Consider the following 12,844-nt stretch of genomic DNA (forward strand, 5'->3'; position numbering starts at 1 on the left):
AAGCTCCTAAATTAAAAATAGGATTTGAAACACAGAGTACAGGTGACCCTGTGTTGCTCGAGTTGTTCAGATTGTCCTAAATCACCTGATGCACCAGTGCAGCTGCTATGGAGTCAATGGAAGCAGTGCCATCACCAAGAAATGCAGCTGGTCAATGGGACTGGGCTAAACTGGGAGGGAGACTATTCACTGGGTGCTTTACTGGCAGCAGGAGCTCTCATAAGCAGCTAAACAGGTTAAGTCAAGGTTGAACATCTCCCAAACTAATAAAGTTGCAATTACACACCTGTTTAAAATAAACACCTCTTTAAAAAAAAGATGTCAAGAAACTTATTTTTGTTTCCTATTTGTTTAGCTATTCAGTAGCCTTTTTAGTCTTGGAGGTACTGGAATGGTGAGCATGTCTTTTGATGTGTGGTCCTCCCCTAAATGGGTGGGGTCTTAGGAACAAAAGGTATTTAATGAATTGTGATGGAGAGTTAAGGGTGAGAGACTTGGAGGAGCAGGTTAAGACTCCTGATTAGATGGAACGTGGAGGTGGAAGCCACAGACAAGATCAGGGAAGGTACTCTCGAGTTGTTGAAGATGAGATCTGTTCTGTTGTCTGAACTGTGAGACTGGATGCTCTATTTCAGTTGAAGGGTGTGGATCTATCTAACTATCCCATTCCACATGCAATTCCATGGAGTTTGGAAAGGAGAGGAACACCTCAGTGAGTGGATGATTTCCTCACTGTTGGGTAGACTTAGAAGTGCCACAAGACCCCAGAAATGCAGGCCAGGTGTGAGGTTTCTTTTCCAGTTGGAGCTGCCAAAGGAAATGCTCAAGAGCTGAGGAGTGCCTGGGTTTCCTGGCACCACTGTCCAGAGAGGGTCAGACAGCAGCAGGATTCTCCTTGGCCAAGTGCAGCTCCACCTCTGGGTGCCTGTTTGTGACAGGGGAAGTGGGGGGAATGTGTTTATCCCTATTCCCAGGCAGTTATTCCTTGGCAGGTCAGCAGCTCCAGCAGGCAGAGGTGCCCATTCATTCCCCACTTGCTGTGTGTCTTTCGACTTAGTTAAATCCACTCTCAGCAAAGCTAAACTGTTTGGGAAAAAGATTAAACCAGACAGTTTGACTAATTGAAAATGAGGGAAATCCTCTGTGACTGTGAACACTGGCTGTGCTTTGTACTGTATTCTGCTTTTCTCTAAGCTAAATAATTCTTTTTTCTGTGTGTATACCTACAGATAAAGTAGATTAACTTGTTGTAATCTTAGCTACTGTTTTAATAAGGCAAAGGAACATGTTGTTGATTCCTGGAATCCTTGGAGAGGAAAAAAACTTCAGGAATACTTGTCAGTAATAATTTTTAAGAGCAGCCCACAGCTCTGATTTTTTGGAAATTAAGTATTTGCTATGGCCCATATGCCATGAATGGAACTGGTCAGTCAAAAGGTAGCTGGAATGAAAGGAAAAGCACATTGGCATTGCTGGGATGGTTGGCCACTGCCTGCTAATTTAAAGTAGAGTTAAGAAACTGATGTTTCCAACAGAAAACTTTATTTCCAACCATGTAGAAAAGCTGAATTTTAGAAGTGCTGTTCCATCTGTTGCTGAGGAGGTCCCACTGTGCAGGTAACAGTCCAGTAAAAAATTCAATAGGGAATTTGGAATCTTTTAGGAAGCACTTACATTGAGAAACATTCAACACTAAATTAAAATACATATTTATGTGCCTCTCTTTTCTTTGTGATTTGTACAACAGTTGCTTATTCTTAAATATGCTTGGTTAGATGAGTTCTTATTCTTCTCCTGCTTCCAAGCCCTTTCATTTTGTTTCTGCAATGAAGATGTAACAATTTATGACATCACATTAATATCCATGGCAACAGCCTGTAAAGTGAACAACATATTGCATTTGCATTGCAGAGGGAGACGGCTCCTGCTGAAATATGGATATGGGAAAGAACTCCAGCAGTGAGCACAGGGGATGCCTGGGAAGGGGAATTCTTTTGTAGTGGTCAGATTTTGTAAAAGTGATCTTTAGAAGGAGTTCCAAGTGCAGAGAAGTCAGAAGTTGCAGTGCATTTTTTGACTGAATGGAAAGTTAAATCACAACTTTCTATTCCTGGGTGTTCCTCTGGGAGCCTGCTCATCCCCGAGGGAATCCTGCTCACTTGGGTTCTTGTTTGCAGTAACTCTCACAAGAAAGATTCTTATTGGAAAGATCTTACAGAGCAGGACTGGCTTTAAATTAATAATTACTGTATATATGTTCAGCCTTAAAGACCATGAGAAAAGCTGAGTACTTGGTAGTCTCAGTCTGTAAAATCTTGTAATTTAGTTTATTACTGTGTGGAATTCCAAGGACTCCTCTTTTTCAGAGCAACTTTCCAGTCCTCAGTAATTTGTTTTTTCCATTCCCAATGCCATGTTGCGTCTTCCTCATTATTTTTCCCCTGTAATACCTTCTGTTTATAAACAGGATTAAACAAACATATTATTATAAATAAGAATGTGCTGCAGAAGAAATTGTTTTTCTGTCCCCATCTGAAAGGACATCTGCAGTACTCCCTGCTTGGAGAGACAGGGATGGGGAGGGAGCGGGGTTGTTTTCCTACACTGAGGTTTCAGTACCTGTTTGGGGCAAGTATCTGTTCAGCCAGTGGAAATAAGGGACATCAGGATCTTCAGGGATCTTCTGGAGCCTTTCCCAAGGGATCACACATTTGACCAGATTATTTTTTGAGGACGTTTCTCTGCTTTCAAAGCTGTTTCATGTGGACACATATGGACACTTACACTGTCCCCACTCCAAACCTTCTCTCTCCTAATATATTTATTATTGAACGTGGTCGATTTTTTTTCCCCTGAAGTTTTATTTTTAGCCTGTGTGATCTCGGATCCTTTTCTTAATTGAAAAAGCAGTCCCTGGGTGAAGAGCCCAGACCGGGTCCCAGCCAGCTCCCTCTGCTGGCTTCCTCAGAGGACAAAAATAGATTTAAAAACCTGTTTAAAAACCTGCTTGACATTCTGCTGCCTCCAGCTCAGGCCCTTTGCTGGCGGAACTCAACACAGAACTGTTATTTTGCTTTTGCTTCCGTTCAAGTAGCAGCAAACTCCAGTAAACATTTTCTTACAGAAGTGCACAAAGTATTTTGGCATGTTTTGTGGGGAGTAAAGAACAAACAAAATGACAAAAATATGCTTGTTTTGTCTTTGAAGTCTGTTCTGCGTTTTTGTTCTGTGCCTGTGGTTTTGGAAGGCTCTTGGTCTCTCCAAAAAGAGGAGGATATAAGGGAAAAGGTTCTCACTGGCACATTTATAAAAACATATTTCATTTACGCTGTTCTTCATGCCTCAACTTAAGATGCATTTTCAGGGTTTTTTTATTACTAAAAATTGTTTCAAAACTAAGAGTCTTTTCTTTTGAAAATATTTCTTCAAGTATTTTATTTACGAGCATCAAGTCTGATCATTTATAACCTGGAAATGATACTATAAATTATTTATAACCTAGAAAAAATATATACTTATTCATATCTTTTCCTATTTTCAAATAGTAACATGAAGAGGATTTATCTAATATGTTCCATGTATAATGGAATTATTGTTGTAGCTCACATGTACAACCTTTGGCTATTTTGTGTGGGGAACATGATGTGTACTTAACACAGGATTCTGCTCTAAAAGTATTTCATGTATCCCTTACTTAAATCCAAATCTTGTTTTTTCACAATATATCATTACATTATAGTAAGTTGAGGAAAAGATTTTTTTAATAAAAATTGTTATTTCTATGACCATTAGGTTGGGGAAAAAAAAAATTAAAAAAAATAGGAGCGTGGTGGCTGCAAGCAGTGATACAGGACCAAAAGCAAGTGTGGACTGAGATAAAATAAGCACAATTCTTAATTTTTATGCAGAAAGGTAAACTCAAATTTTATATTACGGAAACCCAAATGTTGGTTTGGTTAAGTCAGCATACAGCTGAGATGGAAATATCACCAGTTGTTGTTCTGTAGAGCAGAGCCCAGCCGGGTGGAAGCAGAGCCTGGGGAGTCTGGGCATGTTACACCCAGGATTTCTCCATGAATGTCTCCTTGGATGTGTTGGCGATTTTGTCTTTCCTTCAGCTGTCATCTTAACATAGCGATTAAAGGCTGTGGCACACAGCACGTTGTGAAGCAGCGAGGAATTCTGCCCAAGCTGCCTTCCTGCAGGATGAGGATGGATATTCATTCCCTGGCTGCTCCTCGGACAGTGGTGGGACATGGCCCCATGGCAGGGACTCATGTCCATGTCCCCTTGGCCATGGCAGTGACTCGTGTCCATGTCCCCTTGGCCATGGCAGTGACTCGTGTCCATGTCCCCTTGGCCATGGCAGTGACTCGTGTCCATGTCCCCTTGGCCATGGCAGGGACTCGTGTCCATGTCCCCTTGGCCATGGCAGTGACTCGTGTCCATGTCCCCTTGGCCATGGCAGGGACTCGTGTCCATGTCCCCTTGGCCATGGCAGGGACTCGTGTCCATGTCCCCTTGGCCATGGCAGTGACTTGTGTCCATGTCCCCTTGGCCATGGCAGGGACTCGTGTCCATGTCCCCTTGGCCATGGCAGGGACTCGTGTCCATGTCCCCTTGGCTGGGGGAAGCTCCTGGGATTGCCCTGGCTGCCACAGCTCCCTGTGGATGTGGGGCTGGATCACTGGGAGGGATTGGGATCGGGAACAAGAAGGGACAGGATTGCAGAGTCCGAGTGGAATCGCCTGTCTGGAGCCGTGTGGAAGGGCAGGGGTGCCGCTCTCTGAACTCAGCTGTGCTCCAGCAGTGACGTCCTGCATACTTGGGAAGTGAGGGAAGACTCTGGGCTCCTTTCGCTTTCCAAGTAGGGATTAATAGGGACGGCAGTTTTCCTCAGAACAAGCCCCGTGTTACTTGGGAATGGCCAAAGTCACTCTGATTTCTCTGGAGAGACTCGCTGCCCTCAAACCTCAAGGTTCTGTTACCTCCAGCAGAGCTCTGGGAACAGGGAATGCAGTCAGTGTCCCATCAGTGCTGGTAAACACCAGTTGTGTCTGCGGAGGAAAAATGAAAGTCCTCCTCATTGCATCGATGGTGCTGAGGAAAGTGTCCTTGCTGTGCATCCACTGCAGGAATTCCGTATTCTTTCAACCTGGGGAGATCAAAAGGCAGAAGTGGGGGGTGCAGCTGATATCTGGAATTGAGGGTCACGATGGGTGCAAGGCCCAGGTGGTCACTGGAAATGGAAATGAAGAAAACTTGGGAGATTTGGAAGGGGGAAGAAGAGAGCAGATCAAGTTTGGAGAGTACAGGTTGTTTCTGGGATTAGGAAAGCATAGTATACTTTTGAAAATTTCCCTTCAAAGTTTTTTGAGTTGCTTTTATGTTCTTCTGACAAACTACCTTTAATGTCTTTATTCCAAAGAGTTGAAGATGTAAAGGAAAATGAAGAGTTGGAAATGTGAGGGGGAATTCTAGAAACTCCCAGGAGTAAAGTTAAGAAAATACTTCTTTTCTACTGGTATCCATAGCCTGGAACATTTTAGGAAATGATAGTGAGAATCTCCCAAACCTTTAGTGCCTTTTCACTTTTGGTAAGATTATGCTTTTCATTTATAGGAAATACCTCTGCAAAGAAATATAAAGTGGCTTGGAAATAAGACTGCTTAATACAAACACACGGTGGGACAAATGAAGCAGCGTAAATCAGGGATTGGAGGGATTTTCTGGCATGTGAGAGCAGGTTTCCCACTGCATATGACTTCCTGCTTTGCCTTGGGAAACTGTGTAAACCACATGTCTTATTTCTGTTCCTTTTACTCTTTCTGGTGATTGTAGAAAGCATTCAAAGCAAAAACCACACAGCAAACCCATGGTTTGATTTGGAATCTGTCCTGTCTCGGGAGCGAGCAGCTCAGCTCTGCACAGCTCATCTGCGTTCCTACAGAGAGCAGACTCGGGCTGTAATTGCACAGAAGTGCTCGTTCTGATTTCATAGATAATAATTTTGGTTAACCAAGCTGCTGAGAAACTGTCCCTGTGAAGATCTGGCTGTGGTGTACTCCGGTGAGAGACAGGAGAGGCCGTGCAGGAGCACAGGAATGTGAGTGTGTGGGCCAGGGAGAGGATGTAACATTTAATGTGTATTTTATAAAAAACAACTCTGTACCTACTGGGATTGAGGAAGCGATAAAAGTATTACTTTAAGTAGTGCTAACACAATCTAAGTGCAGATAGTTACCTACCATCTGTTTTTCAATAAATAGCTATTATGCTAATTTCTGTTTCAATGCGCAACAATTAAAGCCTCGGAGTATTCCTGTGATATTCAACAGCTGTTGCCTTTGAAGGTTTTATTTATCCTTCTGAAGTGCAACAATTTTAGTTTCATAGTCAACTCTGCTTGCAAGTGTTGGTTTTTATATCGAAAATTGCGGTGCATTGAGATGCAAACTTGGGTCGTGCCTGAGCAGCAATCTCCAGGCATGGTCTCCATTAATATTCTGATTTTCCTGGAAGCTGTTAAGGATACCTTGGGAGGATGCGGGTTGGAAACGCTTCTGTGCATGTCCAGTGAATATTCCCTCAATTTGGAAATAGGAGAACACAAATGAATATTCTGGGGAGCATTTTCACTGCTTTGGTTCATTTTGTGATGAGCTGACTTGGGGAAGGGAGCCAAGATGGATTCTCAGGCCTGTACGAGTGAGCAGCACAATTTCCCTACGATCATAACCAGCACAAGGAAATTAGATCTCTAAGTGGGTTGAATCTGATTTAGTAATAAGTCAATTTAATCACTAATGACTTCAAACGCAGATTTTACAAGGTGATCAATGGCAGTATAGCAATGATCGATCAATGGCGTTGTCTTTAATTGGATTTTTATGGGTATAATATAGTTTTTCAGAATTAATGTACCATTGCATTGTGTTGTTACTCTCTTAACTCAATTTTTTAGGAGAAATGATGCTTCAAAATGCTCGTTGGTTTTTGAAATATTGTTCTAAGGGCACGTTAATAAAAATACAGATGAAAAATTAAATGCTTGCTTTTAGTAATTTTATGTCTGATGTTGTTGGAGCTGTTTAGCCATGTGTTTTTAAAACATGGAAAAAACCTCACATCCTTCATATTTCATGGCAACAAGGGGGTAAAATATCAAAGGCTAGGAAGGGAGTGTGTGCTGCTCTGAATGTGAATCTTGAGGAGCTGAGTAAGTCCCCGTCCTCAGCAGTTTGACATAGTAATCTTCCCTGGAAGTAATCTCCTTGTCCCATGTGTCCTGCTTTAATCTATCAGTATTTCTGCAGTGTGCAGCAAGAAATTGATTTTCAGTAATTTTAATGGCTGAATAACTGGTGCTGTCCCAGAGTGTTTTTTCATATTTGCAGTGGCCAATGTGGTAACTGAGGGCAGTGTTCTGGATAATGGGTTTCATTAGCTCTGATGCCTGAGGTAAAAAAGCAGTAGGTGGGAATAAAGCCTTGTTTTTGATGTCTAGACGTTCATTTCAGCTGTTGCTGCAATATGATACATTAAAAGGAAATATGTAACATAGCTCTGAGGAAATATGTATTCTTTGAAACTAATTCTGCTTTTAAACTGCACAAGGCAGTGTGACCTGAATTATTAAAATGTGGGTGGCTAGATTTCTTAAAGGTATAACTGTCTCTGCAGTGCCGCCACAGCCTCGACTTGCCTCCTCTCCTTCCTTCCTATATTTCTTTTAAGTAAAATATGTCAGTTTGGCCACTGAAGCAGAACAGAGATCTTATTATCTTTCCAGTATCTCTGCTGGGAGACCTAAAATTATTGAAGTATTTGCTTTGATATTTTGCTGTGACTTCTCTCCTTGAAATTTTTATAATGGATCTTTTTTTTTTGAGAACATGGCTGGCTTCATAAAAATCGTTGGACACTTTGAAGACCTTAATATCTCTGACTTGAAAATAAAAAAGATCCCAAGCCAACTAAGCTGCTCATTAATGTATGTTTAAATTAAAAATTTCCCATGTAAGTCTAAATTATTGTAGTTGCCTTTCATTCTTTTAACATCTGATCTGCAAGAATAAACATAAAAATCAACACAAGCATTTTATTCATTTTTTGAACCTATGAAAACAAAATCATAGCAAATGCCTAAAAACTTCATATATGAAAGCTGTTGATTAATTCCCATTCTGTTTGAACACCAGCAGTGAGATTAACACCTCCACTGTAATCCATTATAAGTGTCAGATACACGTTTTTCTTGTTTTGGATTTTCTGCTGTTCTTGATAATTTTTTTCTGAGAATCCAGATTTTTAGAGGCAGAATATTAATAAACTTACTGGTTTATTTTGGGAGATGATTTAATTAAAAAAAAAAATAACAAAACATAACTACAGGAAAGCAGCTGGTGAGAAATGACATGGTGAAATTCTCCCTCTCTTGCAGGGCAGTGAGAAGGGGATGAGCTGCCTGTTAAAGCAAAAGCTTCTCCCAGGTGTCATCCTTCTCCAGAGTGTACTGAGCCTGGGATAGGGTAGTTAACATATACAGAAATATATATATATATACACAGGGCTATAGCTATGTGTGTGCATAAACCAGTCCCAGTGGAGGAGCAGTCACCTGCCAGATCACTCTGGTGAGAAGGAGCCTGGGCTGCTGGAGGTCACCCAGCCTGACACCTGCCCAGGATGGGATTGCTGCAAGCAAGGCTCTCATCAGCCATGGCTTTGTAGCCCCATGGCCTGGCAAGCAGTGACCCATAGTTTGTCCCCTCTGCTTTGCTGCCTCTCCAAACTCTTGTCCTCTGCTCTGACTTCCATGGAGGAAAATGGAGTTTGTGCTCTGTTGTGCTTTCCCTCACTAAAACATTCCATCTGTCCTAGAAGTTCTCTGGTTTGGAAGATGCCTTTCACAGCTGTTGTTCAGTGTCACATTTGTTGTGTCTAAAGAGAAATATTTCAACTGAAGGAACAAAAACGTGTCCAGGACAGGCCAGAGGTGCTCCCGTGTTTTGGAACCTGTGCAGCACCTGTGTTCTGCTGGCTGTGCCTGGAAATGCTATCAGGAGCATGGGAAAGCTGAGGGGGGCTGGAGCTGAACGTTTGGAGTGTTAAAAGCATTAGAAATCATCATGTAGACAGACAGAGACTATTTTCTAGGATTCAATTTGCTATAAGGAATTTAAAATACTCTTCAAAATCTAAAATATAGTTAAATTATAAGTGTCAGGAACTTTGGAATTTACAGGGAATAGTCTAATTTTTAGTGTTTTGCCAAGCTTTTTTATTGGTCACCATATGCATCCTGAAGTTGTAACTTGCTCCAGTCATTTCAACACTTTCCTTGTGGAATCTGGATCAGGAAGCCAAAGAGCAGAGAGGAAGTAAAATGCTGCACTTCTAATTTTTCCTCCTCATTTTTATGGCATCAGACATATGTACATGCTCTTAATTGTAAGATGTACTTTTTTAGTAGGATAAAGAAGCATTAGAGATAATTACAGTAAGTATAGTGCTTTAATATATCTGGGAATTAGAGGCATTATTTATTATAGGAAAATGGTTATGGCAATGTCTTATGATATGCTTAGAGTTAAATTTAATAGGGAAGTAATTTTATTTCCATTTCATATATAATTTATGTGAATTCTGTGTACTAAGAAAGGCAGTTTGGAAAATTAGAATATGGAGGATTGATACCAGTCTAGACTTTCCCCTTTTCCCTGTCCCACTCCACTGATGCTCCTCAGCCAGTCTGACCTCATGGCACACTTGACCTTTGGGACTTGGCTTCAACGTTAACATTGCTTTTTCCCTGCTTTTCCTAGGATTTTGGACACCTTCCTCCCAGCCTGCTGAGTGCAGGACAGCCATGGATGCAGTTGTGGTGGTGGGTAGGGAGGGGGAGTGCTGCCAGCTTCCATTCCCTCATCCAATCCCTCCTGCTGGGATATGTAGTGCTTTCATGTCTGGCATTGTGGAGGAATAACAGACTGGGGTAGCCTAGGGAACCTGAGCAGGGAAAAGAATACAGGTGATGTCCAGACAAAAAATAATTTTGGATTCAAATTATCCCAGCTCTACAGAATATTACATTCAGTGGTGTAAAGCAGTGTGATCTGATCTGAATTCTTCTGAAATGGCAAAATCATACTTGCAGAAAATAGTTCTGAGAGAGGATATAAAATGTGACAAGGTCCCGTTAGTCTGCTGTGTATACCTGGGAGTAGGTTAGGGGTTAGGACTGAGAATTTCAGAACTGGTGGTGGAAACTTTCCTGTAAAATCAAAGACTTGATTCTTGTCTCCCCTATTTTCCATGAAGTTCCTAAAGTAGGGGCAATAGTGGCAGTACAAGCTAGGATAGGGTGAAACTGGACAAGAGCTCACTGCTGTGTAAAAGTGAATTTATTTTGACTTTTACAGGTTCTGTTGACTTCATGATGTTGTCCAAAAATTTGATTTTTAATTTAAATACTGAATTTTCATGCAGGTGTGATCTCTCACAGTGTAACTAATCTGTAACTTTTCATATATTTGAGGATTATGTAATTTTTAACTGCAAGACTGTACCTGCCTTGCAGCTTCTGGGGCTTCACTAGTTCTGAGCTGTTGAGAATTTATACATCAATAGTTCTGGCCGTTCACAGGGGTTCTGAGTTCCTTAAGCGCAGTGTTTTACCCATGAAAGCCGAGGAGTTCTGTGCAGTAAATAGCCATGACCCATTACATCCTCAGTGTCAGGGAGGGCTTGCAAGCATTAAAGGGCTTGCAGTGGTTTCTGAGGAAAAGCTCCTTGGCTGCTGCTTGTGCCCAGGGGCACAGGTCTGCGTCACCATTCTCCCGGCAAGTCCTGTGCTGTCCGATAAAGGTGATTTAGGTACTAAAACCTGGCTTTTCCATTCTGCACGGAGAGGCTCTGTTACCGACATTAGCATATCACAACATTGCACATGCAAAAAAATGTGCCTTTTCTTGTCTGAGTGTGTGAGTTACAGCTCCTGGAGAGGCAGCAGAACAGTGGCTCGAGGCTTTGAAGGCTGCTGGCAATATTGATATTTTCCATGGTGCACAAACTCCTTAGAAGTTTGCCTTTAAACATGGTTGTAAACTATACTGAGATAATCATCTCTGTGCCATAGACGCGCTGCTGGGAGGTCTCGTCCTGCAAATTGGCCGGGGAGAGGTGTGAAGTATTCAGTGCTTAACGTGCAGTAGATTTTTATGTTTGCACTTTTAAAGATCTGCCGACTATTCCTGTAAAATTGAAATGACAAAACAATTAACGAATTCTTACTCCTTGAAAAACTTGTTTTATCATCTGTTTTTACTCTACATCTTCTGCCTGAGTAAGATTTAGAATCTGGTACAGGCATACCAGAAATAGTGCTACTCCTGGTAGTTTTAGCACCCAAAAGCCATGAGTAAGGACAGCAGATATTTTTGAGGTTTGTCTGTCAGGTGACTAATTCAGGCTGCACTCTACTATGAGAGATAATTAGACTTACTTTTTTAAACTCTAAAAGCTCTGCAGTTCGGTACTGAGTGTACAGTTTTTATTTTGGTATAAAATCTGCTGTGTATTGCTAAAACTGCAATAGTTGAAGTCAGTACAACGGAGGAATTGCACTTGAGTGTGACAGCGAGAGGTTCAGAGGAGTCGTTTCATGTTGTTTCAGTTATGTAAATTGATTTTACACCTTTAATGATTCACTTTGTTTCTTGATTGTCGGCATCTGTGGTTAAGTTTTAAAGGATCTCTCAGCAGTGGTGGATAAGAATGATTGTGCATTCCTCACCCCTGTACTTGAATACTACAAACAAATGGGTTTGCTTTTATGCTTTTGTGTTTGCTTTTTTTTTTTTTTTTTTTTTTTTTTAAATTCAAAGGCTGCATCTTCGGCAAGTAAAGATTAAAGCTGCTTGGGTGATATAGGTAATAGTTGAAATAGTTTAATGAAACATGCTACTTTGAAAATTAAAGCTGTGGAAGATATGTTTTGGATAAATGTTTGTATGTCCCTATTCTGAGCATGTTGACATTTTGTGTTTTTGTAGTGGTGGAAGAAGGATTCTGGGAGAATGGACTTTCCTATGAGTGTAGGACCCTGCTCTTCAAAGCCATTCATAATCTGCTGGAAAGGTAAGAAAAACTCTAGGGCTTTCAAATATTTCACTTTGATACTTAAAATCATACGGGATACGTGTAGAGCAATTATATTATTATGGATCTTAAACTACGTTTTTTTAGAGTTAGACCTTGAATCCAAGAGAACAGGATAGAGATGGATCTCTTAAGTCATTGACACTGGAAGTTTATCATAAAACACTGTACAAACTAAACACTCATACAAACAATAATGTTGATACATATTTCTGCTCGGATTTTTGCTAAGGAGCTGTTTTAAAAGCCAAAAAAAAGGGAAGTTTCCACCTTCTGGAAGTGCTTAGAGAATGTAATTGTATCTGACCTTCAGTGCCTTGATGAGGTTAAATGATACATATCTTAAAAGCTCTTACCTCTCTTCTCTCAATTATCCTGGTTACATGCATGTTAAAATTTGACTACATTTGTGCACAATATTCAGGGTGAAGCTTAACAGTTCCTGGCTCTGATGAGCCATATATATGTATGACTTTACTGCAGTTATTCTGTGATTAGTTAATACACTTAGGCCTTTTTCTTCTTAATCCAGCTATCAATTTTTAATATTACTGAAGATTATCTTGTTCTTAGGCCTATTGAGTGGGACATGGCATCTTGGGCTATATAATTTTATTCTTTCTGTTTCTGCAGTTCTTCAGGTCATCATCACTTTCCTGTTCTGCATCCTAGTTCTTACAAA

At 40.9% G+C, this 12,844-nt stretch overlaps 1 protein-coding gene across 1 annotated transcript in view; it reads left to right on the top strand.

Annotated features, from left to right (window-relative positions):
- The window catches only part of MED13L (mediator complex subunit 13L), a 180,243-nt gene that overhangs the window by 84,822 nt on the left and 82,577 nt on the right, over window positions 1-12,844 (top strand). The window contains exon 3 of the mRNA XM_058851285.1: window positions 12,057-12,141. Within this exon, the coding sequence (XP_058707268.1) occupies window positions 12,057-12,141 (85 nt within the window). The remainder of the gene's footprint in view (window positions 1-12,056; window positions 12,142-12,844) is intronic.

Source organism: Poecile atricapillus, chromosome 16 (genome assembly GCF_030490865.1).
Source record: "Poecile atricapillus isolate bPoeAtr1 chromosome 16, bPoeAtr1.hap1, whole genome shotgun sequence".
NCBI classification, from domain to species: Eukaryota; Metazoa; Chordata; class Aves; order Passeriformes; family Paridae; genus Poecile; species Poecile atricapillus.